Source organism: Protomyctophum bolini (assembly GCF_963924005.1).
Source record: "Protomyctophum bolini genome assembly, chromosome: 19".
NCBI lineage: Eukaryota > Metazoa > Chordata > Actinopteri > Myctophiformes > Myctophidae > Protomyctophum > Protomyctophum bolini.
This window is the reverse complement of record NC_137880.1, coordinates 9,206,555-9,232,305: the sequence shown is the minus strand read 5'-3', so window position 1 is coordinate 9,232,305 and position 25,751 is coordinate 9,206,555. Positions and strand designations below refer to the sequence as shown.

The following is a 25,751-nucleotide window of genomic DNA, read 5'->3' as shown; positions in this document are numbered from 1 at the left end:
TCTCTCTCTCTCTCTCTCTCTCTCTCTCCCTCCTCTCTCTCCTCTTTCTCTGTCTCTCTCCCTCCCTCCCTCCCTCCCTCCCTCCCTCCTCTCTCTCCCTCTCTCCTCTTTATCTGTCTCTCTTCCTCCCCCCCCCCTCTCTCTCTCTCTCTCACTTATGCCCTCCCCTTCTTTCTCTGTCTCTCGATCACCCCCCGCGGAGCGGAACAGTGCGCGCGCCCCCCCACGGTTCAATCTGGCGCGTCAGATGGCAGCGCGCAGAGAGAGGAGAGGAGAGGACTGAGGAGAGCTCTGCTCGTGAGGTTGTTGCCGTTTCGTTTGGTTGTCACTCGGTCCGATAGACAGATATAGGTCCATTCTATTGTTGTCCCGCTTTTTTTTAACAACAGCCTTCCACTCCTCCGTCACAAAACCCAGTACCTAAACAAACTGACACGACGTTATATAAGCTCATTTCTAAGCTTTATTAACGTAATTTTCAAACGACCTTCCTTCCTTTCTTTACGTTGAGTGTTTTTTGTTTTGTATCGGTCGAAAGAAACGGTGTCTCTCTATAGTCTCTCATCCCGAAGCGAGCAGCACCGGAGCAGCAGTCACAGTCAGTCATACAGCGGGCAGCGGGCGGACAAAAGGCGGTCGGCGAGTGCTCTGATCGCGGGGCTGGCAGCCTGCACAGCACCGTTAAAAGGACCCGGCGGTCGGTCGGTACGGTGTGGAAAGATCGGAGATCAAGACGTTCCTACCGAACGAACAACGTACACAACAAGAGAAGACACGCAGGCTGGCTGGCAGCGTCCTTCTCCACTGTAGCTGGTGATGTTGTTGACACACAGTCACTATAACTGGCGTTTATTTATCTGAGGAGGACAGAACGACGACATTATTATTATTATCATTCCATTATCGTTGTGGATTCATGTTATTATTAGCCGCTATAGCACGTGCCGTGGTATTATTGTTATAGGGGAGGATATATAAACGGACGTATTTTTTGGGGCATGTTTTTGGTTCGCTTTGGAGTAGCCGATACCGTCACTTCGCCTCTTCCATTAAAATAAACGGCAACGTTTAGTATTTATAGCTCACCCTTATGTATTTTTTAAATTATCTTCAAATCGGGTCTTAATCCGGGTTTATAATCTCAGAGAGAGAGAGTCCCCCTCATTATCATATTTTGCTGTGATAATGTCGCTAATTAACGTGATTGTCAACACCAGGACTCTATGGTGTTGATGCGTGCCAGCTGCTCGCCCTGATGCGTGTGCCCCCCCCACGCCACGCACGCACGCACTCACGCACACGGTACACACACATCCTCTGGGGCGGAACGGGAGGAGAGGAGAGGAGACGGCGGTTGGTTTTTCCACGCGGATCGGAGGAGGAGGAGGACGCACACTTCTAAATCTGGGATTATAATCTCCTTTTAATGTCGACCACAAACTTTTCTTTTTCGGGCATATTTTGAGGATCCGTCGAGCTGGTTGTCAAGTGGATTTTTAAAAACAGCTGCTGTGACCTGACCTCGAACCCAACCACCCTCCATCATCAACCACAACATCAGATTTGTATAGGAAGGCTGTATAGTAGTAGGAGTAGGAGTTTCCATGTCAGACTGAATCAAGCAAACATGTAAAGTTGTAAACTCCTCCATTGGCATAAGGTTTCTTCTACCCCCCCCCCCTCCCCTCCCATGTCCTGTAGTCTAACTCATTACTAGGCTACGAGTATTCTTCTGGGAGAGAGACAGAGAGAGAGACAGCTTGGACACCACCACCCACTGTTCTCTGGAGGATACCCAAGGTGTTTGTCACCAGACATTGATCTGAACCTTCCTCAGCGAGACCACCAGACGGCCGGTATAGATAGAGGAGGAGGAGGAGGAGGAGGGGGGGCTCTGGTCAGCCTCTGCACACACACGGCGGTGTGTGTGTGTGAGTGAGGAGTGGACAGAGGACTCTTTTTGGGAGGAGGAGGAGGAGATCCCGTTGGGTGGATCGCGGTTGTGTTTGGAGTTATATACTGTCCAGACTGGGACTGTCCGGGGCAGAGGGCAGCAGCAGCAGTAGCAGCGTCATGGGGTGCTGTAGTGGCAGGTGTACCCTCGCCTTCATCTGCGGAATGCAGCTGGTAAGAATCACGAATTTACTGTGCCCTTCCTTCATACTGTAGTGTGCTCTGTGTGTGAGAGAGAGAGAGAGAGAGTCTGTGTGTGTGTGTGTGTGTGTGTGTGTGTGTGTGTGTGTGTGGCTGTGTGCATGTGTGGCTGCGTGCATGTGCGTGTGCGTGAGTGTGTGGCTGCGTGCATGTGTGTGTTGATTGGCAGATTTACTGTTACTCACTGTCAACATCATGGCTTCCCTATACTTTGGGCATATTCATCATAGTCAAAAACATGTTCTGCAGGAAATGTTATAAAACAGCAGATATGCTCTACACAAGCTCAACTCTTGGCAAAGCGCTGAGCCTTCATGTAGATCAGGCTTTAGGATCCCTAAATACTTTGTCCTGCGACCAAGTGTATAGCCATGGATACTTATAGGTGCAGGTTTCCACCCACTTATCCATGGGCTGGGTATAGACTGGATGGTGGTGGTGGTGATTATGACTTGGCAGTTACTGTACGTAGGTACGTGTGTACACACACATGTACGTGTCTACACATGTACGGTTGGACCAAAATGCATTGACGTCTGTCTCTGATGATGTCCTGATTGAGTTGTGTCTGTTTGAACAGGGAGGTGTGTGTGTGTGTGTGTGTGTGTTTTACGACTCTCAGCGTAAAATTGGCGTGCAAAATGGGTCTCTCAAAGTTCCTTTTTTTGATTAATGACAATGTATAGTGCATTTGTGCACAGTAATGAGCAGTAGAATATTTGTCTAGTTTGCGTATGTAATGGATGGCCTCCAGATTGAGCAAAATCTACTTTTATTAAGACCAACAGTATACTGTAGCAGCAGCAGTCACAAACAGGGGTCATCTCTCCCCTGCTGACTTGTGGTGGAATTACTTTGTCCAAATTCCATTTTCGCCACGGACATGAACAATTAGTGGACAGTAGCAGGTGGAAACACAAAAAGAGCTATCCCTGAATGACCATAGCAGGTCTGTCTCAATGTTTTTGACCCGTACAGGTCCATTTGGTTCCAGTCGTCCTGGAGTTGAGGGGGTCCTTGCAAATAAGACACTTGAGAACTAGTACTAGTACTAGTTGGACTCCCAATGTTCCATTGTCGCAGTAAATAAAGGGCTGTATCTTGCATGTCTTAAGTACCAGGTCTTATTACCTAACTTGAGTAAACTAAAGACCTGGAGGCGTGATCACTGCTCTTTGGACACTCAGAATAGCCAAATGGCATTGATCACGCCTCCAGGTCTTTAGTTTACTCAAGTTAGGTAATAAGACCTGGTACTTAAGACACGCAAAATACAGCCCAAAGTGTCATAATACATATTCTGAAGAAAACCTGGAGACTCGACGTTCAGCAATTGGGCGTTATGGTCAAAATAAGAACATTATAATGACTTTAAGAACATGTAAAAGTTGCCCCGGACAACGGCCATATCTTGATGACCCCTGGATGGATATAGACGGATGGATGAATGAGTTCACGACAGAGGAGGGGATGGGGTGGACACACAGACAGACAGGCGGATGGATGGATATAGATGGATGGATGGATGGTGTGTGCGATAAGTCAGTCTGAATTGGGGGTGAACGGATGGAGGGATGAAAGGCAGAGAGGACAGGAGGAGAGCAGAGCTATGGATGGATGACTAACGTTAATGTACAGTGAGTAAAACGGACAGGTTATCTTTGATGGAGGAACGACACAGCCCTCCCTCGGAATGAATGACTGACAGACAGACAGACAGACAGACAGACAGACAGACAGACAGACAGTGTATACTGGATCCCTGTTTGCCTGTCAACAGCTGCGGCAATGGAAACTGGTGTTGCTTGGAAGGACAGCAGAGGGTGTGTGTGTGTTTGTGTGTGTGTGTGTGTGTGTGTGCATGCATGCATGAATGCGTGTGCGCGGCACATAATGTTTCAGCCAGTGTCAGCCTCTATTGAGTCATTTACATGAAGTGTGTGTTTTTCAACTGAAGACCTATTATGCTGAAAAACGGTACTGTGTCCCCTCTGTGTGTGTGTGTGTGTGTGTGCGCGTGCGCGTGTGCGTGCACGGTGCATACAGTATACTGTCTGTATGTGCAATGCTTCAGAATGACTCAGCCTAGAATGTATTTCAGTCATTTACATTGAGTGCGTATACCGTGTGGGGAAACTGAAGATCACTGTTTGAAACACATAAATTACTCCTTTTCAAACATCCGTGTCCCGTCAAATGTATAGTGTATGTGTGTGCATGTATGTGTGTGTGTGTGTGTGTGCGCGCTTGGGTGCACGTGTTTGTGCATAAACAGGACTGCTGCTTCTAGGTTGGTTTCCGGGTCTGTGGGCTTGTATCAGCAGTCATCACGCACAGTGCTTCCCCGAAGGAGAAGGATATATAAAAATCATCACAGCGTCCACGGGACGCTAATGAGTTTGACCCCCCTCACTGAGAGGTGTAGGTGTGTGTGTGTGTGTGTGTGTGTGTGTGTGTGTGCGTGTGCGTGCGTGCGTGACTGCACTTTGGGCCAATTGACGTAAGGACAGTTTTCATCACAAGAGAAATGGTTGTTTTCATCGTTAAAACATAACATAACATAATTTTCTTTTAGATAGGCCATGGATTTAATAATTGTGTACTTTATTAACAGTTTGCTAAAAAAGTACACGGGTACACTTATACAACAATGCTAAAAGAGTAACACAAAAGTCCCCCGAGGGCTTGTTTCCATTCTGGTCCTACAGTATGTATTCAATTCATCATCAAGACATCTTATGTTCTGTAAATGCACCAAGTCTCTGTACGTCTGCGTAATCCACGTAACTCGAGAACCGTTCGCCGCGCCGACTTCACATTTGGCACAGGCATTCCACAACATCGCAGGGCGCGCAGTGCCCTGTGTCGTGTCGGTCAGATACACGGTTGTCCAGAACCACCACAAAAGGCTCCGGTCAGGCTCTGCCAGTGGACCTCACCTGTAGACAAACTTCTTATTTGGGCATGCCTGATACAGAGCTCCATATATGGGCATAAAAGGGACACAGATACTGACTCTGTGCTCTATACAGCCGGGTACCGGTCTAGTCTATCTTAACTATACATGCACCAAGTCTCTGTATGTGTGTGTGTACGTAGTACGTACGTCTGTACGCCTGTGATCCGCGTAACTCGAGAACGGTTCGCCCCACCGACACGACATGTTGTGCACAAGAAAACAAGAAATGCAAATGTTCTGTGCCTGTGTGTGCGTGTGCATGTGAGTGTGCGACTGACGTGTATAGAAGCCCACTGTGCTTTAAAATGGACGACTAACTGTGTGTGTGTGTGTGTGTGTGTGTGTGTGTGTGTGTGTGTGTGTGTGTTCACTCAAAAGGATAATGATAGTAATCTATACAAGTCAACAATAGAATGCTAATGAGCGTGACACTTGTTGTGTTGTATGTAAGCATGTATGTATGTATGAAACGGCGCTTTGTGGGTAACAGGGGATGGCACTGTGTGTGTGTGTGTGTGCATGCGGGTGTGTGTGAGAGAGAGAGAGAGAGAGAGAGAGTAATGAGCAGAGCCGAGTGGGCGCACAATTATGTATATTGTCTATATTGCTTCGTGTCTGTGAGTGCTATTATCCGTGCGGTCGCTTGTGTATAGTATGTGCTTGTGTGTGCCCAATTATCTGCGCGTATGTGTGTGTGTGTGTGTGTGTGTATGTAATTGTGTATGTGCTTGAATGCGTGGCTGTGTGTGTGTGTTATTTCCCATGAGGTTTTGTGTGTGTGTGTGTGTGTGTGTACTGTATGTGCTTGTGAATTGACATACTGTCACAATCACAGTGGCGGTCATTGTGTAATGTGTTGGAACTAATGCTATGCTATCGTCGGCGACGCACGCACGCACGCATGCACTGTTGTAATGTTCCACTGCTGTAAACCATATAGCAACACCGCCATTAGCGTCGGAGTCATGGCGCTGTGTACATACACAATGTACAGTACACGAGGATTAGTAATGCTTCATTTAATGCCTGCTTCTTCTTTTGTTTAGCATAATTGTAATGGACTCTATGCACAGCACCCAGCCACATTGGACAGGAATTGGGCCTCTCGTGTGGTGTTACAAATGATATAGCCTCAGAAACCCATACGTTTTTATTTCCAGGGAGAACAAAAAAAGTCTGGGTCCGAGTCGGCATAGAGTAGCGCAAACGTCGGTCACTCTCTGCTGATTTCTGATCGTCTGCACCTTTGTTAAATTGACACACACACACACACACACACACACACACACACACACACACTCCTCTCTCTCTCTGTCGCTCTAATGAATTAGTCTCATGTCCAGCAGCTGCACACAGTTTCTCCCGGCAGATCCTGTGGTGCTGTCATTGGGCCCAAAAAACCCCATAGCTCCATTACCTTAATAAAGGTAATGGACTGTATTACCTTAATAAACATGGTCATGGATACTTTCTGCTTCTAGTCACTAGTTTAAAGTCTCATTTCTCATGTCATAATATTCTTTTTGGAAAATTATGGTCCCATTTATTAAAAGAATGACCATAAAGTTGAGTATTTTCTGAGGGGCGTGGCTACCGTTACAGTCTATGATCGGGATCCACCCCCGCTCGAGTCAAAATAAAAACCAACGAAGAAGAAGGGGGGGGAAGTCCCGCCTCGTTGTCTGGGCCAGCCAATGGCCAGCTCGGCCCCAAACGGATCTAGAAAGATGGCGATGTACAATTCAAGGACTGACAGGCTTCATCTTGCGTCCATATCAGACCCGGAGAACGCTTTGTCCATATTCTCTTACGGTCTATGGTTTGGCTCACTGGGAAGACCATGTGGGTCTGGAATTGGGGTCCTCCAGGCCAGGGTACCCTCATTGTTACTTGAGCCGTGCGGGCGTTCCAAATGGACCCCTACGGGGGACGTCCTTCGGTTCCATTTGTACACTCTCAGAGACGCTTGACAAAGCCGGGTGCAACCGCGGCGGATTCCAACCCACAACCTCCGCCGTTGGTGAGCACTGGTGGCACTTATAACACACTAAAGGCTATAGGTTTCTCTCACTGCAGTATATCTTACCACTGCTTAATGGCTACCAAGGAAACTGTGGTACTGTATAGGACTCCTCCTTGTTAAAAAATGAAACTCCCTACTCACTGGCAAAAAAAAAGAAGAAAAAAAGATGACAGGTTGCTCCTTGAAGGCAAAAAAATATATATTTCAGACGGCCGCCCCTGCACAATGGAGATCTTTGTGACGCAACCGCATTAGTCTTCTTTGAGAGTTTGCCTCGATTGATGACTCATTCCTACTTCCTACTATCCGTCGACTGGAAATCTGCTGCGTTCAGTCAGACAGTGACGAAATGTAAAATATTTACATACCATACGGAATGTCTTTGGCCACCATCTCCATTACTGTTAATGCTCATTATGGGATGGCGTTGTTATTATTCAAGCGAAGCTGGACAGTTGGGAAACGTGCCTGACAATTTATGACATCATTTCGGTGGCAATCTTTGGATTGATTTCAAAGCTTCATTCTTTTGACTTCTTGGAATGTCAAAGAAGTCACAACAACATGCATTTTGAGGAGTGCAGACGGACGGTGTTGATGTAGTGCAGGTGGAGGCCTTTAAAGAGATTAGACGTTGGCCCAGGAATAGCAGATCTACAGGCTCACAACGTCCGTAGTGACATTTGTTTAATTGTTTTCCAATTTAGGGAATTTCTTTGATAGTAATTTTATTTTATATTGATTAAATCATTTTTTTGATGAAAAAACAAATGGGTCCCCGAAGAAACAGTGGTCTAAGCCTTTACCTGACTGACTTCAACTGAATCTGCATCACCTCCTTTACGTGTGTGTGTGTGTGCATGCCTGCAGGCGTGCACACACACACACACACACACACACACACACACACACACACACACACACACACACACACACACACACACACACGGGTGTCTGTATGGCGGTGTTTTTTTTGATAAATGGCTGTAATTCAAACAGAAATGAGAGATGTCAAAGAGGAAGCAAGGAACGATGGCTTCCATTTAAGAGTGCTTCAGTAACTGCTCAGGAAGAGAAAGGCTGTGTAGTTTCCTTTAGCTTGGAATCCCCCAACCAATGTCGCCACAGCCAGTGGTGGGGAGAAGTAGCTACTCAATTGTTTTACTTAAAGGAGCATTCAGTGATTTGGGTGATTTTGGAAACCCCCCCGGTCCGCCCCGGTAACAAGAAGGCCAACAGCACACACACCAAGGCCCGCCCCCGCTCGATCATGATTGGCGGAAGGCCCCTCTCTATCCTGATTGGATGAAGGCTGTGCCACCTATAGCCAAAGACGAAACCTACGGTTTTTTTGACCCCCAGGGGTTAACTGGGATCAGGGAGGAACTCCTTATATGGTCAGCACACTCTATAGTAGAGAGGATTATCACAGCAAAACAAAAAAAGAAGTGATATTTGAATTAAGGGAAATCACTGAATATGTCTTTAAGCAAACGTATCAATACTGCAATGTAGAAATACTCTGTGTTTCAAAATGCAATTGAGTAAAAGAACAAAAGCATTGCATTGGCATTACACATTTACTTAAAGTACCAAAAGTAGATAGTACTCACTATTCACAATGTGTAGCTGTTCAATCATGAACACTGATTGCCATATAGATCCTGTTATGGGTATGACACAAAGTGCTCATTCCTCTCCTCTAAAAACACTCCGCCTGACTATATACTATATCAACAGAAAGCGTGAGAAAGAAGCCATACAGGCTCATTAAAACACAATAGTCGTCTTGTGGGGCGACTCACCGGAGGCAGAACCATGACACAATTACGGGTCCACAACGCAGTGAAAGAAAAATAACTGATTTAGTCGCTATGGCTGTTGTTTTTCTAATGAAGCTGTTCTCGTTGGGGGTTTGGTTTGGAGTCCAGATTCCCCAGAGGCCATTAAGATGATATCGTCACTTGCCGGGCAGAAACCTCATATGTCCAAAAAAAAAAAAAAACTGTTACTTTTCATGATCCAAATACAAAAAGCATCAATCTATATGCGGCTAAAGTGGCTTGTGTGGATCTGCTACTTTTGATGCTTTCGTGTGACGTGGCAGTATAGGCCATTCATTCACGAAAACCTCCCCTAGGGTAGGTATCGTTACCCTCACAAAAACATGCAGTAATCCTGGTTCTCTATAAAAAAAATGGGTTACAAAATCGTGGGATAAAAAAAAGAAAAGAAAATGGAGATAAGAGGTTTCTGCCCGACAGCGACGGTATTACTCGTAGCATGACGAGTGAGCAGCAGAAAACAGTGACGGTGTCATTAAAGGAGAGACAGACAGCTGGCTGAGAACGGTCCCGTTTCACCTCTCTGACCGTTTCATGTGTATATACTTACAACCTTTAACCCATTCTGACCTGAGATCAGATTCATACGAGGTTTCCACTGGACACACACTGGTCTGATGAACCCATTCTGACCTGAGATCAGATTCTAAAAATGTCAGTCGTTCTTCGATTTTTCAAAAATAGCAGACCTACAAGCTCGTAGCGCGCCACTCGGTGGCGCGCTACGAGCTTGTAGATCTGCTATTTTTCAATAGCTAAAGCATAACATGATGCTAACACCAAAACGGGTTCCCGTTCAGAATGGGTTAAACTTACCAGCTAATTGAAGTATATGACAGGGCAGGGGTTGACACTCGGAGGCAATTGCCCCGTTGGACAAGTATACAGGCCATGTTCTACTTGCCCACTTGCCCCGGAAAAGTAAATCGTCCATTATGATTTCTGGGGATGTGCGATAAAGAAAATCGAATAAAAGAATCATGAGAATTACCTACACGGCTATGAAAATATGACTATGGGTTCACACTTGTTGTTTTATATTAAGTGTAGCGACAGTGAAAACAGCACATTATAGGTACGTATGAGTGCTCTTATTTTACATCTGTCACAGACCAGAAGACAGATATCTCGTCGCTTCTTAAAAAAACGAGTATACTTGCCCGGTAGGGCAACCTGAAGGCAGAATTCACCTGCCCAAAACGTTTTATTTACCTGCTAAGGGGCAGGTGGGCAACCCTTAGTATATCAACGGCTGTGACAGTATAATTGAAGACGGGCTTCACGGGGGAACCAATTTGCTTTAGAAGACGATACTCATTCAGTGTATAGTTTATAGTGTGGGCAGTACAGTCTGCTAAATGAATACTGTAGCTATTTCCCCTGGATAATCAGGTTTATGAACGACCGGACCATGCAGGACAAGGAATAGCAGTCAATCAACAACCACTAATAATTTTGGATGCTGTCCAGAGCAGTGCTTCTCAAAGTGACCCCCAGGGGGTCCCCTGCATGCAGCAACATCTGTTTATATCAAATGCAGTTGAACCACTTAAACCCACTCTGGGCGGGAACCCCTTTTGGTTTCAGCATTAAGTTATGCTTTAGCTATTCAAAAATAGCAGATCTACAAGCTCGTAGCGCGCCACCAAGTGGCGCGCTACGAGCTTTAGTTAGTTTTATAGTTTATAGTTTTAGGTGATAGCTTATCATCTAAAACGGTGATAAGAATTGAGGCCATCATACTCGCGGTGATGTCCTTAAGGATTGACCCCGCCTCCCTGTGGATTACCCAACTTCTAGACCAAACAGTGAACGGGGGTGATAGCTCCAGAGTGAAAAGACTCAAAAACAGAGAGATGGGTCTGTGTCCGCGGTGATAGCTGATCATCACCGCGACTGACGAAATGGTGTAGTTTTCCAACCCTTTAAAAAACTACACCGCGGTGATAACCAAAGACTGGAGTATGTATGAGCCTTTCCCCTGATCAAGAAAGGGGTTGGGAACCGTTGTAGTTGACAGGGCAGAAAAGAAGCGCTTATCTTTAATGTAGAACGTTGTGGTTGACGGGGCAGAAAATAACCTCTTATCTTTAATGTAGAACGTTGTGGTTGACGGGGCAGAAAAGAACCTCTTATCTTTAATGTAGAACGTTGTGGTTGACGGGGCAGAAAAGAACCACTTATCTTTAATGTAGAACGTTGTGGTTGACGGGGCAGAAAAGAACCCCTTATCTTTAATGTAGAACGTTGTGGTTGACGGGGCAGAAAAGAACCCCTTATCTTTAATGTAGAACGTTGTGGTTGACGGGGCAGAAAAGAACCTCTTATCTTTAATGTAGAACGTTGTGGTTGACGGGGCAGAAAAGAACCCCTTATCTTTAATGTAGAACGTTGTGGTTGACGGGGCAGAAAAGAACCTCTTATCTTTAATGTAGAACGTTGTGGTTGACGGGGCAGAAAAGAACCCCTTATCTTTAATGTAGAACGTTGTGGTTGACGGGGCAGAAAAGAACCTCTTATCTTTAATGTAGAACGTTGTGGTTGACGGGGCAGAAAAGAACCCCTTATCTTTAATGTAGAACGTTGTGGTTGACGGGGCAGAAAAGAACCCCTTATCTTTAATGTAGAACGTTGTGGTTGACGGGGCAGAAAATAACAACTTATCTTTAATGTAGAACGTTGTGGTTGACGGGGCAGAAAAGAACCCCTTATCTTTAATGTAGAACGGTGTGGTTGACGGGGCAGAAAAGAACCCCTTATCTTTAATGTATAACGTTGTGGTTGACGGGGCAGAAAAGAACCCCTTATCTTTAATGTAGAACGTTGTGGTTGACGGGGCAGAAAAGAACCCCTTATCTTTAATGTAGAACGTTGTGGTTGACGGGGCAGAAAAGAACCCCTTATCTTTAATGTAGAACGTTGTGGTTGACGGGGCAGAAAAGAACCACTTATCTTTAATGTAGAACGTTGTGGTTGACGGGGCAGAAAATAACCACTTATCTTTAATGTAGAACGTTGTGGTTGACGGGGCAGAAAAGAACCCCTTATCTTTAATGTAGAACGTTGTGGTTGACGGGGCAGAAAAGAACCCCTTATCTTTAATGTAGAACGTTGTGGTTGACGGGGCAGAAAAGAACCTCTTATCTTTAATGTAGAACGTTGTGGTTGACGGGGCAGAAAATAACCCCTTATCTTTAATGTAGAACGTTGTGGTTGACGGGGCAGAAAAGAACCCCTTATCTTTAATGTAGAACGTTGTGGTTGACGGGGCAGAAAAGAACCCCTTATCTTTAATGTAGAACGTTGTGGTTGACGGGGCAGAAAAGAACCACTTATCTTTAATGTAGAACGTTGTGGTTGACGGGGCAGAAAATAACCCCTTATCTTTAATGTAGAACGTTGTGGTTGACGGGGCAGAAAAGAACCCCTTATCTTAAATGTAGAACGTTGTGGTTGACGGGGCAGAAAAGAACCACTTATCTTTAATGTAGAACGTTGTGGTTGACGGGGCAGAAAATAACCCCTTATCTTTAATGTAGAACGTTGTGGTTGACGGGGCAGAAAAGAACCCCTTATCTTTAATGTAGAACGTTGTGGTTGACGGGGCAGAAAAGAACCCCTTATCTTTAATGTAGAACGTTGTGGTTGACGGGGCAGAAAATAACCCCTTATCTTTAATGTAGAACGTTGTGGTTGACGGGGCAGAAAAGAACCCCTTATCTTTAATGTAGAACGTTGTGGTTGACGGGGCAGAAAAGAACCCCTTATCTTTAATGTAGAACGTTGTGGTTGACGGGGCAGAAAAGAACCTCTTATCTTTAATGTAGAACGTTGTGGTTGGCGGGGCAGAAAAGAACCCCTTATCTTTAATGTAGAACGTTGTGGTTGGCGGGGCAGAAAAGAACCCCTTATCTTTAATGTAGAACGTTGTGGTTGACGGGGCAGAAAAGAACCACTTATCTTTAATGTAGAACGTTGTGGTTGACGGGGCAGAAAAGAACCCCTTATCTTTAATGTAGAACGTTGTGGTTGACGGGGCAGAAAAGAACCTCTTATCTTTAATGTAGAACGTTGTGGTTGACGGGGCAGAAAAGAACCCCTTATCTTTAATGTAGAACGTTGTGGTTGACGGGGCAGAAAAGAACCTCTTATCTTTAATGTAGAACGTTGTGGTTGACGGGGCAGAAAAGAACCCCTTATCTTTAATGTAGAACGTTGTGGTTGACGGGGCAGAAAATAACCTCTTATCTTTAATGTAGAACGTTGTGGTTGACGGGGCAGAAAAGAACCCCTTATCTTTAATGTAGAACGTTGTGGTTGACGGGGCAGAAAAGAACCCCTTATCTTTAATGTAGAACGTTGTGGTTGACGGGGCAGAAAAGAACCTCTTATCTTTAATGTAGAACGTTGTAGTTGACGGGGCAGAAAAGAACCACTTATCTTTAAGGTAGAACGTTGTGGTTGACGGGGGAGAAAAGAACCCCTTATCTTTAATGTAGAACGTTGTGGTTGACGGGGCAGAAAAGAACCCCTTATCTTTAATGTAGAACGTTGTGGTTGACGGGGCAGAAAAGAACCCCTTATCTTTAATGTAGAACGTTGTGGTTGACGGGGCAGAAAAGAACCACTTATCTTTAATGTAGAACGTTGTGGTTGACGGGGCAGAAAAGAACCCCTTATCTTTAATGTAGAACGTTGTGGTTGACGGGGCAGAAAAGAACCTCTTATCTTTAATGTAGAACGTTGTGGTTGACGGGGCAGAAAAGAACCCCTTATCTTTAATGTAGAACGTTGTGGTTGACGGGGCAGAAAAGAACCTCTTATCTTTAATGTAGAACGTTGTGGTTGACGGGGCAGAAAAGAACCCCTTATCTTTAATGTAGAACGTTGTGGTTGACGGGGCAGAAAATAACCTCTTATCTTTAATGTAGAACGTTGTGGTTGACGGGGCAGAAAAGAACCCCTTATCTTTAATGTAGAACGTTGTGGTTGACGGGGCAGAAAAGAACCCCTTATCTTTAATGTAGAACGTTGTGGTTGACGGGGCAGAAAAGAACCTCTTATCTTTAATGTAGAACGTTGTAGTTGACGGGGCAGAAAAGAACCTCTTATCTTTAATGTAGAACGTTGTAGTTGACGGGGCAGAAAAGAACCTCTTATCTTTAAGGTAGAACGTTGTAGTTGACGGGGCAGAAAAGAACCACTTATCTTTAAGGTAGAACGTTGTGGTTGACGGGGGAGAAAAGAACCCCTTATCTTTAATGTAGAACGTTGTGGTTGACGGGGCAGAAAAGAACCCCTTATCTTTAATGTAGAACGTTGTGGTTGACGGGGCAGAAAAGAACCCCTTATCTTTAATGTAGAACGTTGTGGTTGACGGGGCAGAAAAGAACCTCTTATCTTTAATGTAGAACGTTGTGGTTGACGGGGCAGAAAATAACCTCTTATCTTTAATGTAGAACGTTGTGGTTGACGGGGCAGAAAATAACCCCTTATCTTTAATGTAGAACGTTGTGGTTGACGGGGCAGAAAAGAACCCCTTATCTTTAATGTAGAACGTTGTGGTTGACGGGGCAGAAAAGAACCCCTTATCTTTAATGTAGAACGTTGTGGTTGACGGGGCAGAAAAGAACCTCTTATCTTTAATGTAGAACGTTGTGGTTGACGGGGCAGAAAAGAACCCCTTATCTTTAATGTAGAACGTTGTGGTTGACGGGGCAGAAAAGAACCACTTATCTTTAATGTAGAACGTTGTGGTTGACGGGGCAGAAAAGAACCCCTTATCTTTAATGTAGAACGTTGTGGTTGACGGGGCAGAAAAGAACCTCTTATCTTTAATGTAGAACGTTGTGGTTGACGGGGCAGAAAAGAACCTCTTATCTTTAATGTAGAACGTTGTGGTTGACGGGGCAGAAAAGAACCTCTTATCTTTAATGTAGAACGTTGTGGTTGACGGGGCAGAAAAGAACCTCTTATCTTTAATGTAGAACGTTGTGGTTGACGGGGCAGAAAAGAACCCCTTATCTTTAATGTAGAACGTTGTGGTTGACGGGGCAGAAAAGAACCCCTTATCTTTAATGTAGAACGTTGTGGTTGACGGGGCAGAAAAGAACCCCTTATCTTTAATGTAGAACGTTGTGGTTGACGGGGCAGAAAAGAACCTCTTATCTTTAATGTAGAACGTTGTGGTTGACGGGGCAGAAAAGAACCCCTTATCTTTAATGTAGAACGTTGTGGTTGACGGGGCAGAAAAGAACCCCTTATCTTTAATGTAGAACGTTGTGGTTGACGGGGCAGAAAAGAACCCCTTATCTTTAATGTAGAACGTTGTGGTTGACGGGGCAGAAAAGAACCCCTTATCTTTAATGTAGAACGTTGTGGTTGACGGGGCAGAAAAGAACCTCTTATCTTTAATGTAGAACGTTGTGGTTGACGGGGCAGAAAAGAACCCCTTATCTTTAATGTAGAACGTTGTGGTTGACGGGGCAGAAAAGAACCCCTTATCTTTAATGTAGAACGTTGTGGTTGACGGGGCAGAAAAGAACCCCTTATCTTTAATGTAGAACGTTGTGGTTGACGGGGCAGAAAAGAACCCCTTATCTTTAATGTAGAACGTTGTGGTTGACGGGGCAGAAAAGAACCCCTTATCTTTAATGTAGAACGTTGTGGTTGACGGGGCAGAAAAGAACCACTTATCTTTAATGTAGAACGTTGTGGTTGACGGGGCAGAAAAGAACCTCTTATCTTTAATGTAGAACGTTGTGGTTGACGGGGCAGAAAATAACCCCTTATCTTTAATGTAGAACGTTGTGGTTGACGGGGCAGAAAATAACCCCTTATCTTTAATGTAGAACGTTGTGGTTGACGGGGCAGAAAAGAACCCCTTATCTTTAATGTAGAACGTTGTGGTTGACGGGGCAGAAAATAACCACTTATCTTTAATGTAGAACGTTGTGGTTGACGGGGCAGAAAAGAACCCCTTATCTTTAATGTAGAACGTTGTGGTTGACGGGGCAGAAAAGAACCCCTTATCTTTAATGTAGAACGTTGTGGTTGACGGGGCAGAAAAGAACCCCTTATCTTTAATGTAGAACGTTGTGGTTGACGGGGCAGAAAAGAACCACTTATCTTTAATGTAGAACGTTGTGGTTGACGGGGCAGAAAAGAACCACTTATCTTTAATGTAGAACGTTGTGGTTGACGGGGCAGAAAAGAACCCCTTATCTTTAATGTAGAACGTTGTGGTTGACGGGGCAGAAAAGAACCCCTTATCTTTAATGTAGAACGTTGTGGTTGACGGGGCAGAAAAGAACCTCTTATCTTTAATGTAGAACGTTGTGGTTGACGGGGCAGAAAAGAACCCCTTATCTTTAATGTAGAACGTTGTGGTTGACGGGGCAGAAAAGAACCTCTTATCTTTAATGTAGAACGTTGTGGTTGACGGGGCAGAAAAGAACCCCTTATCTTTAATGTAGAACGTTGTGGTTGACGGGGCAGAAAAGAACCCCTTATCTTTAATGTAGAACGTTGTGGTTGACGGGGCAGAAAAGAACCCCTTATCTTTAATGTAGAACGTTGTGGTTGACGGGGCAGAAAAGAACCTCTTATCTTTAATGTAGAACGTTGTGGTTGACGGGGCAGAAAAGAACCTCTTATCTTTAATGTAGAACGTTGTGGTTGACGGGGCAGAAAAGAACCTCTTATCTTTAATGTAGAACGTTGTGGTTGACGGGGCAGAAAATAACCCCTTATCTTTAATGTAGAACGTTGTGGTTGACGGGGCAGAAAAGAACCACTTATCTTTAATGTAGAACGTTGTGGTTGACGGGGCAGAAAAGAACCCCTTATCTTTAATGTAGAACGTTGTGGTTGACGGGGCAGAAAAGTAGTTCAGAATTAAAACGGAACAGAACAGCTCACAGCAGAGCAGGAGGACAGACAGGCAGACAGACAGACAGACAGACAGACAGACAGACAGACAGACAGACAGACAGACCGCTCCCAGTTATAAATACAGGACAGAGAAGACAATCCCTGCACATAGCACGTACAAGTACGACTGCACCTATTGATATTATATCTGATCTATCATCAGCTTCCAGCCAGAGTTGACTTTCTGGCTATAAGCCTTAAAAAACAAAATGGACATTAAAACACAATTAAATCCGTAATCGCATGTATTTGTGTGACAATTACTCGTTACAAGTTATACATTTGCAATCGTGACAGAAAAATAATCAATAGTCTCACTCTCAGCCCCTACGTTTCCCTTATAGTTGGCCGGTCCCCCTGGACCTAGAGCTCTACAGATGGTGGTGGGTGTTTGTTTAGTCGGTATAAGTGAATTAATCAGCCCGTTGTTGTCGAAATATATATAATGAACAGATTAAAAGAAAGGCGTTATTATGGTGTATGGCGAGGGAAGAGAGAGAGATGAGACAAACAGAAAGATTACGATCTCGTCTGGGTTGTGAGGCGAGCTTTGTTTTTGAAATGTAGCTCATTATATGCTGCACACACACAGCCCCTATATATAAATGGAACGAAAGATTAGAAATGATGATTGTCAGAGAAAAAAAATCGTCTTTGTTGTGTATTGGAATTGAACAGGACAGAATGGGAGTAATATAGTTATAGATTATATAATAGAAGAATAATTGGACCGGATCAGCCGAACCGTTGATTGTAGTTTTAATGAAACCCGGGCGAGACTTTTTTAATTGCTCCAAACGGACATTTGAAGATTTCACATGTCGGGGGAAGCAATTTTGGGGGTGGCGGCTGGTAATTTAAATGCAAATTTCCCCTGAAGTATAGTTTGCTCTGATTGCTCTCAACCCATTGCGACGCGACACATTGAGAGCTTGTAGATCTTGCTCTATACCGTAGGTAGGGTACCGGCATAGCACAACACCTACACGTGAGTCAGACTTTAGCAGCCCTCACCTTAACACATTATGGTTAAACCTAAGGCCAATCCTAATAGTTTCCTGAAAAATATATATTTTAATATATATACTTTATATATATAAAGTATATTGCTATATATCAGTGTTTCTCAAACTCTTTCAAGTCAAGGACCCCCAAAGTTTTACATTATGTACTATTCTGACCGCTGACCCCCCATCTCAAAATATGTTGTGCCAGGACCCCCAGAAGCAAATATTTTTATATTTCAGTTAACAATGTTTGCTTCAAAAACATATATATATCTATATATCTATATACCGGTGTATATATATTCAAATACTAATCTCAAACAACACAGAGGTCTTCCCGTTCTTAGTGGGTTAAGGACCGCACAGTGGAAATAAGTCCACATACCAGCCTTGGCTGCCTCTGACAGTGTGAACATAAAACCCGGTTCTCGGTTCTGATTCCTGGTTCTTCAATGTTAGATCCGGATCCTCCGCTTGCCCCCGGTTTCCTGGATCTCCCAACCCTAACCGGTGATGTGCAAGTTTAAAAAAAAATCACACCCGTGTGAACTGAGTGGTGCAACTCCCCTCCCCCCCCCCCCCCCCCTCCTCTCTCTCTCTCTCTCTCTCTCTCTCTCTCTCTCTCTCGTTAGCAGGCAACGGTGCAGCACTATCGCTCTCTCTCTCTGTTTCTGGCACAACAGCGCCACCTACTGGTACTCATACTGGTGCTCATAGTCACATAGGTGGGTTAATGTCACATAGGTGAACACGGGAATTGCTGTTCCTTGGCGTGGTTGCACCACTCAAAAAGCAAAGAGACAACAAAAAAGTTGTTCAGGCGGCCATAGGCTATCGATGACAGGGTGTCTGTGTCTGTCTGTGGCACTACATACATATCTGTGACATTTCCCCCAGTGAGCCAGAGAATGAATTATTCACCAGCTGGCTGGAAGCGACAACTCTGAATACAGAGAGAGAGAGAGAGAGAGTGTGTGTGTGTGTGTGTAAGTTTCAGTTATGAGTTTTGGAGGCCGTTTTACTCATATGGATATGAAGAATCAACTGACTGAGAGAAAACGCTATTGTTACAGCTACCGAATTAGTTACATTTTCCCTAGAAACAGACTGAGTGACTGACGGTCGCAAACGATACAGAGACACACCTCCCTGACAATAACACAGAGACAGCTTGTTTATTTTTGGACCACAGTGCTTATATGAAACGACTTTAAGACGACCCCATGTTATTCTCCATAGAGAATAAATGACTTCCGTGAACCAGGCAGAACCAGGCGGATGAGCGAGTGACGTCAGGACTTTGGCGCTCCTATTACAAGTACAGTTTTAGGGCATGAATTATCTGGGTGACGCAGCAGTGTTGCCAAACGTACCTCTTAAACGCGTTGTCAAAGCCCCCCTTGCAAGTTGCAATGCACTCCCTTCCCAGACCCCTTGTTGTTAGGATGTTTAGGCATTTATTTTAATTTAAAGATCTTTAAAGTGTTTTATTGTATTTGTGCAAACATGGTCATTATTTTGAATAAATTATGAATAGATAATTGTAAGCGATGTCCACCACTATCGCTCAGTCCCGTTCGAGTTGCAAAAGGTACCACTATAACTTGTTATGGTGACAGAATTCTGCATGGTGGTTTACTTCATACAAGATTGGCACCAGACGTGACAAAAACCTCTCTTTGCAAAAGAAAATAAAGTTCCATGCACTCTTTTCTTCTCCTCAGTGTTTGACTTCTGAATAGCAACCTCCTCTTCTCTTCTCTTCCCCTCCATAGCTCGGAGAACGATTATTATTTTTCAGCGTGCCTCCTTCCCTCCTCGCTGCCTGGCAACAAATGGCACTTCCATAGCTGCTTCATTGTTACCATTGAGATGAAAAAGATTCCGTACGAGCCCACGTTCTCTCCAAAGGCAACACGCTCCCAGGCCTGTGTGATCTGTTCCGTCTCTCTACTCCTAACCTCTTTGCTTTCATGTGTCAATCTGACACTTCTCCTCTATACTCTCGCTACTCCCAACTTTTTAACAAGTAAAAGTAGTAATACCACAATGTAGAAATACTCTGTTAGGCTGTGGTCACGTCACACCTACGTAACTCTGTGTCTGCCTACAGTATTATGCAGTCTTTTTGCCATGGTTTGCAACGGGAATGGAGAGTTTCTTCGTTGGCATTGCGCAGCTTTCCAGACGTTCGCTCGCACCTTGCACTTATTCAGTATTTAAGTTTGACGTCATTTTGTAGTGCTACGTTACGTCCGGGTCCAAGTGGCACCAGCTCCCCTCCGCATCTCATTGTAAATAGAATATCTAAACGCGTGAATCTTTTTACAATGACGTAATTTTTCAGACAGGAAGCCATTGAGGGTTAAAATGGGTCTCAATGCTTCCAACTCGAGTAGAATTATTAATGTTTTGTATTAAGTGTCCATGACAACAAAAATATATGATGTGGAGAATGTAAAGACTATTATTATCATTATTATTGAAGGTGGCAACAGTCCATTTGCTCGGTAAAATATTTCGGCGGCATATTTAGAATGTGTGCAGGCTTGAGTATGTTGAATCTAGTTTGCATTAATGAGGATTTAGTTGACACAATAAAATAAAATGGCGATAGTATTCCATGTGGGGCAGACGGCCTGTCACAGCCAGATTTGGGAGAGCAGCTTTGTTGTTGTGAGGAAAGCGGTCAAATTAGACTTCGCTGTTGTTTTCGTCTCAGATTTAGTCCCAGAGTGTCACAGTATAACTCTATGGGGACACAAAAGCGACACAAAAGTAGGACCCGGTAGTATCTCAGGAGGGGGCGCTCACGTCACAGCTAAAATACTGAATGCACTCTATGCGCCAGGGGTGCCTCAAGTAGAGAAGAGGACTATTTGAAGCAGACAAATGCTGCAGACTGTTGCGTACGCGTCGCTGACCCCTTGCATCTTTGTGACAGGCGGAAACATTCTCCCGCAAAACATGGAGCAGCATGGAGTGTTGGAGTTTGGAAACGCTCGTTGGAAATCACTCAAACGTCCTGCCGTATACCACCCGTTTCTAAATGTCACATAATGCAGGAGGCAGCAAAATGTTGTGTTATTGAAAACAAGCACTTCCAAAACTCTGACACTTAGGAAAAATAATCAAATGCAGAGCATTTCTTGGCAGAAAGTAGCTCATAACGTTTCTCTGGTGGATTTTTATGAAACAAAAGCAGATAGAAAGAGGATAATTCAAGCTTTTCGTGCAGCTGCAATTGTTGTTGAGTTTAACACTGTTTAATGCAATCAGACAGGCGCATACCCTCTATTATTAACATTTTCCCCTTATGTACAAGATCGGGCCGACCGCGAGATCGGTCCCAAAAAACCTGATCGGAGCACCTCTAATCATACGTGCTTTTAACAAAAAAATCACACCCTTGTGAACTGAGCGGTGCAACTATACTGTTTATAGGTGCTGTACTGCACTCTAGTGCAAACCCCAGGTCACACAGCGCTAGCCGCCCGACACGGCCTTTACTGCATGTCATCCCCCCATCTCTCTCCCGTTTCCTGTCGGCCTACTTCAAAAACCAATAAAAGGCGTAAGCCGCAAAAAAATATCTTTAAAAAAAAACAAAAAACACGGAGAGTTCCCTGTAGATTAGGAGATACGAGCCATTCTTTCTGAGCCGTATAGACAAGGAAAGTTTCGTCACTTTCGTCTTCTCTTTGAAGTGTCAATCTGCCCCTAGACAGACCTCTGTCCTCTCACTAGACGTCTCCCGTCTCCTCTCTGTGCCTTCCTTTGTCTCCTCAACTCCTCACTCTGACTCTCTCCGTTCGGTCCGTCTTCATTTTGCCTCCCTGACTTGACTTCCTGTGTCCTTGCTTCCTGTGCCCTTGCTTCCTGTGTCCTTTCTATTCCATCTGCATGCCGTGGCTGTTTTCCCTCCAAGTCTATGGACTTTTAAAGTTTGTCTTATTGTGAGGACGCAAATTGTGATTGGCCCGGAGTGAGATGACGTATGATGGTGGTGTACAGTATGATGACGACAGCGCCCCTCACTTCACACAGGTGTGATATTTAACAATTTAAAAAGTATGACTAAATCGAATTGAGTACGTCGTCCACCACTGCCTGCAGTGTGTCGCAGCCTCAATGCGTTCTCCTCCCCCAGCTGTCTCTAGTGTCTCTCAGTCTCTCTCTCTCTCCCTCTCCCACTCTACATCTCTCTCCCTGTCTCTCTGTCTATTTTTCTCTCTCTCCATCTCTCTCTCTCTCCATCTCTCTCTCTCCGTCTCTCTCTCGTTGCTTGAAGTGAGTTTGCCCATTTAACCCATTCTGAACGGGAACCCATTTTGGTGTTGGCATAATGTCACGCTTTAGCTATTGAAAAATAGCAGATCTACAAGCTCGTAGCGCGCCACTCGGTGGCGCGCTACGAGCTTGTAGGTCTGCTATTTTTTGAAAAATCGAAGAACGACTGACTTTTTTAGAATCTGATCTCAGGTCAGAATGGTTTAATCAGACCAGTGTGTGTCCAGTGGAAACCTCGTATGAATCTGATCTCAGGTCAGAATGGGTTAAACTCATCCAATAGAGGTGCTTACAAAAAAGCCACCGCTGACTGACAGACACGGTCCTCCTCCGTGGTCTTTTTTCCCTAAAGCTTTTTTTTCCCCTCTCCTCTCTGCCCAATCAATCCACCCATTAAACCTCTTCCGTCTTCGTTCCCAATCAGACACTTATCAGCAGCAGGCTCGCTGGCTTTTGTCTCTAATGGTTTGATTCGTCGTTCTCCCGTCGTTACCGGGGAAACGCCGGCGGATTTGTTTATTTAACCCATTCTGACCTGAGATCAGATTCATACGAGGTTTCCACTAGGACACACACTGGTCTGATTAACCCCATTCTGACCTGAGATCAGATTAAAAAAAATGTCAGTCGTTCTTCGATTTTTCAAAAAATAGCAGACCTACAAGCTCGTAGCGCGACACTCGGTGGCGCGCTACGAGCTTGTAGATCTGATATTTTTCAATAGCTAAAGCATAACATGATGCTAACACCAAAACGGGTTCCCGGTCAGAATGGGTTAAGATTATATTTATTTGCCGGCTGCACATTTTGATCTTCAGTCTGCCGTTGATATGTGAGAGAAAGCCTTTGAAGAGGCTTTACATCTTGTCGTGAACCCAGAAAAGCTGGGAAGGCTTAGATATAGATAGCTATTTAAACATTTAGTATTTAGTTTTTCAGAATACTCGTAGGATTTTTTAGACGGTGGTTCACTTTGTGCCACGCTGTGAGCTTGTATACACCTGCTATTTTCTAAAAGTGTTTGTACAGAATGTAATATTATTGATTTCTTTTCAGTTTTAACACAAAACCTCTCGCCTGGGGGGTCCCTGAAACAAAACATTTTGACATGGAAGACATTTGTTGAATTTCGACGTCGGGTCTAAATGGGAAGTAATAAAGACATTACCGTACTTAAGTAAATGCACTTGGCTACTTTCCACCACTGCCTATAATGGCCACCGACGAGCTTCAGCTGGCTCACTTTGCACTGTGTCTGCTGCTGCAGAGAAGGGAGAAGAAAAGGACAAACGGAAAACGGTGTAATCAGCCGGTTCAAATTGCTCCTGTTGTCGTTTCTCCACGGAGCAGAAGTAACACCGTCGTTGTGTGAATTATGTCCGCAGAGAATCACAAAACAATTACTGCACTGATGTCGTTGACGTCGACGAGACACCTTCTTCACCAGGGAACCATGGTTCATTCGGCGTGTATATATATAGCAGTGGAAAGTAACTTAATAAGTACATATGCTCGAGTATTTACTGTAAGTGCAATATGCAAGGTACTTTTACTTCTCTTGAGTATTTCCATTCATTTCTAATTGATACTTCTACTCCAAAGACGCAAACGTTGTTACTCCACTACAATAGGCTCAATGCACAGCAGCCACATTGGGAAGAAATCAGGACTTTTCGTTAACGTGACTCTGTACCATACAGTCTTGTTCAGACTAGTCCGACTACGTAAAACTGTCAGGGAAGGCGGTACGGACGGCTAGCGACGGGAGCTTGTCGTCAGGGGTCTCCTGCCGACATGCTCCCTGACGCTTTCAAAATGGCCGACAGCCGACTGTGCATTTGGTTTCCAACTCGTTCCATCATTTTGGCGGAGCGCCACCTGGTACCCCCTCGAGGGCCACTGGTTGAGAACCACTGCACTAGTAGACAGCAGTGTTGTTTTCGTCGACTAAAAGTTTTTCCACTGACGAAAACTAAAATGGAAACTGAATGAAAACGAAGCTACGGTGACTAAAACTATAAGACTATTTCGTCAACAACTAAAAACTAGACTAAAATGTTAGGAAGGGACTAGTGGACAAGAGATCCAGTATAAGTCATTTTACAATTGGTTGTAAAATAGACGATCTACAAGCTCACAACGCGTCGCAGCGCAACGCGTTGTGACCTTGTAGTGAAGAACTGCCAAGACACATTTTGTTCGACTAAATCAACTGTCGATTTAGTCGACTGAAATCTCATGATATTATAGCCGACTAAAACTAGACTGAACACTAGAACATTCCAGGTGACTAAAATGTGACTAAAACTAAATGAAAACTATATTCAAGAGACTATATGACTAAAACTAAAATCTAAATGTGCTGCCAAAAACAACACTGGTATATAGACGGCCTGCTGCAGAACAACGGTGTGAATATACTGCAATGTGTTCTTCAGGAAAGCTATACCAAGCTCTATGTACAGTATACGCACGCACAGCTGACAGCTAGAGACCTGCATGAACACTATAAGTAGGCATGGGGGGGGGGGGGAGACGACGACACACCAAATATAGTATATATATAATATATAATTGACGCCGGTCAACAGAGCACGCAGGTTTTTAAATTCAACATCCAGACGTTTTTTTTTTCTTTCTTTTTTCTTCCAAGGACAACCTATTTTTTTCTTTCTTTCTTTCTTGCCTTTTTAACTCCGGTGTCTTCTTCCTCTGGGCTCACTTTGACATTGTGTGCGTGTGTGCGTGTGCGTGTGCGTGTACGCGTGTGTGTGTGTGTGCGCGTGCGCGTGTGTGTTGGGGGAGCGGGGGGGGGGGGAGTCGCTAAATATCGACAGCCTGGGATGCTGATGTGGCATCGATGACAGCAGGGCTGAAAGGTCGCCTGACCAAATAGTGCTGACTCAGTGTTTGCGCACACACACACACACACACGGCCACACCTGTTGACTCGTTAGACAAACAACAACAGGCTGGCCGACGAGGCCCGACACACGTTCCGTCACAAAAAGGACACAAAAGGACACGGTGCACGATGGCGGGCGCTCACGGCGACTGTGTGTAGTTTTGCTATTTAAATATCACACCTGTTAACTAGATAAGAGTTCTAGGTTCACAGGATAGTTAGCATCACCATGGTGCATCGGCAAGAATGCATACAAAAGAGTTCCATCAAAGCCTTTTATTGTTCCGTTGCACAGATACGCATTTGTAGTGAGCAAGGAGATGGTGAGGCATCACAGGTTATGGTTTTGAACTATGAAAGATAGAAACACATAATTATTATACAATTCAACCATATTAACAATACACCAAGTGAATATTCTCTTAAGCCTGTGATAAATGTATTTCCCTGGCGTTCACCATAGCCCAAGCACATGTGCATTTGCATTACACAAACATATCTAAACTATGAGCTTCAATGAGCTTCAAGGCAAGCAAGTAGCTACAAACACACCTATACTATGAGCTTCAAGGCAAACATGTAGCTACAAACATAATAAGTCAGTATCTAGTCATCACAACCCAATAAAGTACAACAT

General features: G+C 44.4%; 1 protein-coding gene across 2 annotated transcripts in view; it reads left to right on the top strand.

Moving 5' to 3' along the window:
• Positions 1 to 1,909: 1,909 nt before the first annotated feature.
• Positions 1,910 to 25,751, top strand: part of nkain2 (sodium/potassium transporting ATPase interacting 2) — a gene marked incomplete at its 3' end in the record, with an annotated part of 138,245 nt that continues 114,403 nt past the window's right edge. For both annotated transcript variants that reach the window (XM_080790408.1, XM_080790409.1), the window contains exon 1: positions 1,910 to 2,127. In XM_080790408.1, the coding sequence (XP_080646534.1) occupies positions 2,074 to 2,127 (54 nt within the window). In that variant the 5' untranslated portion in view covers positions 1,910 to 2,073. The remainder of the gene's footprint in view (positions 2,128 to 25,751) is intronic.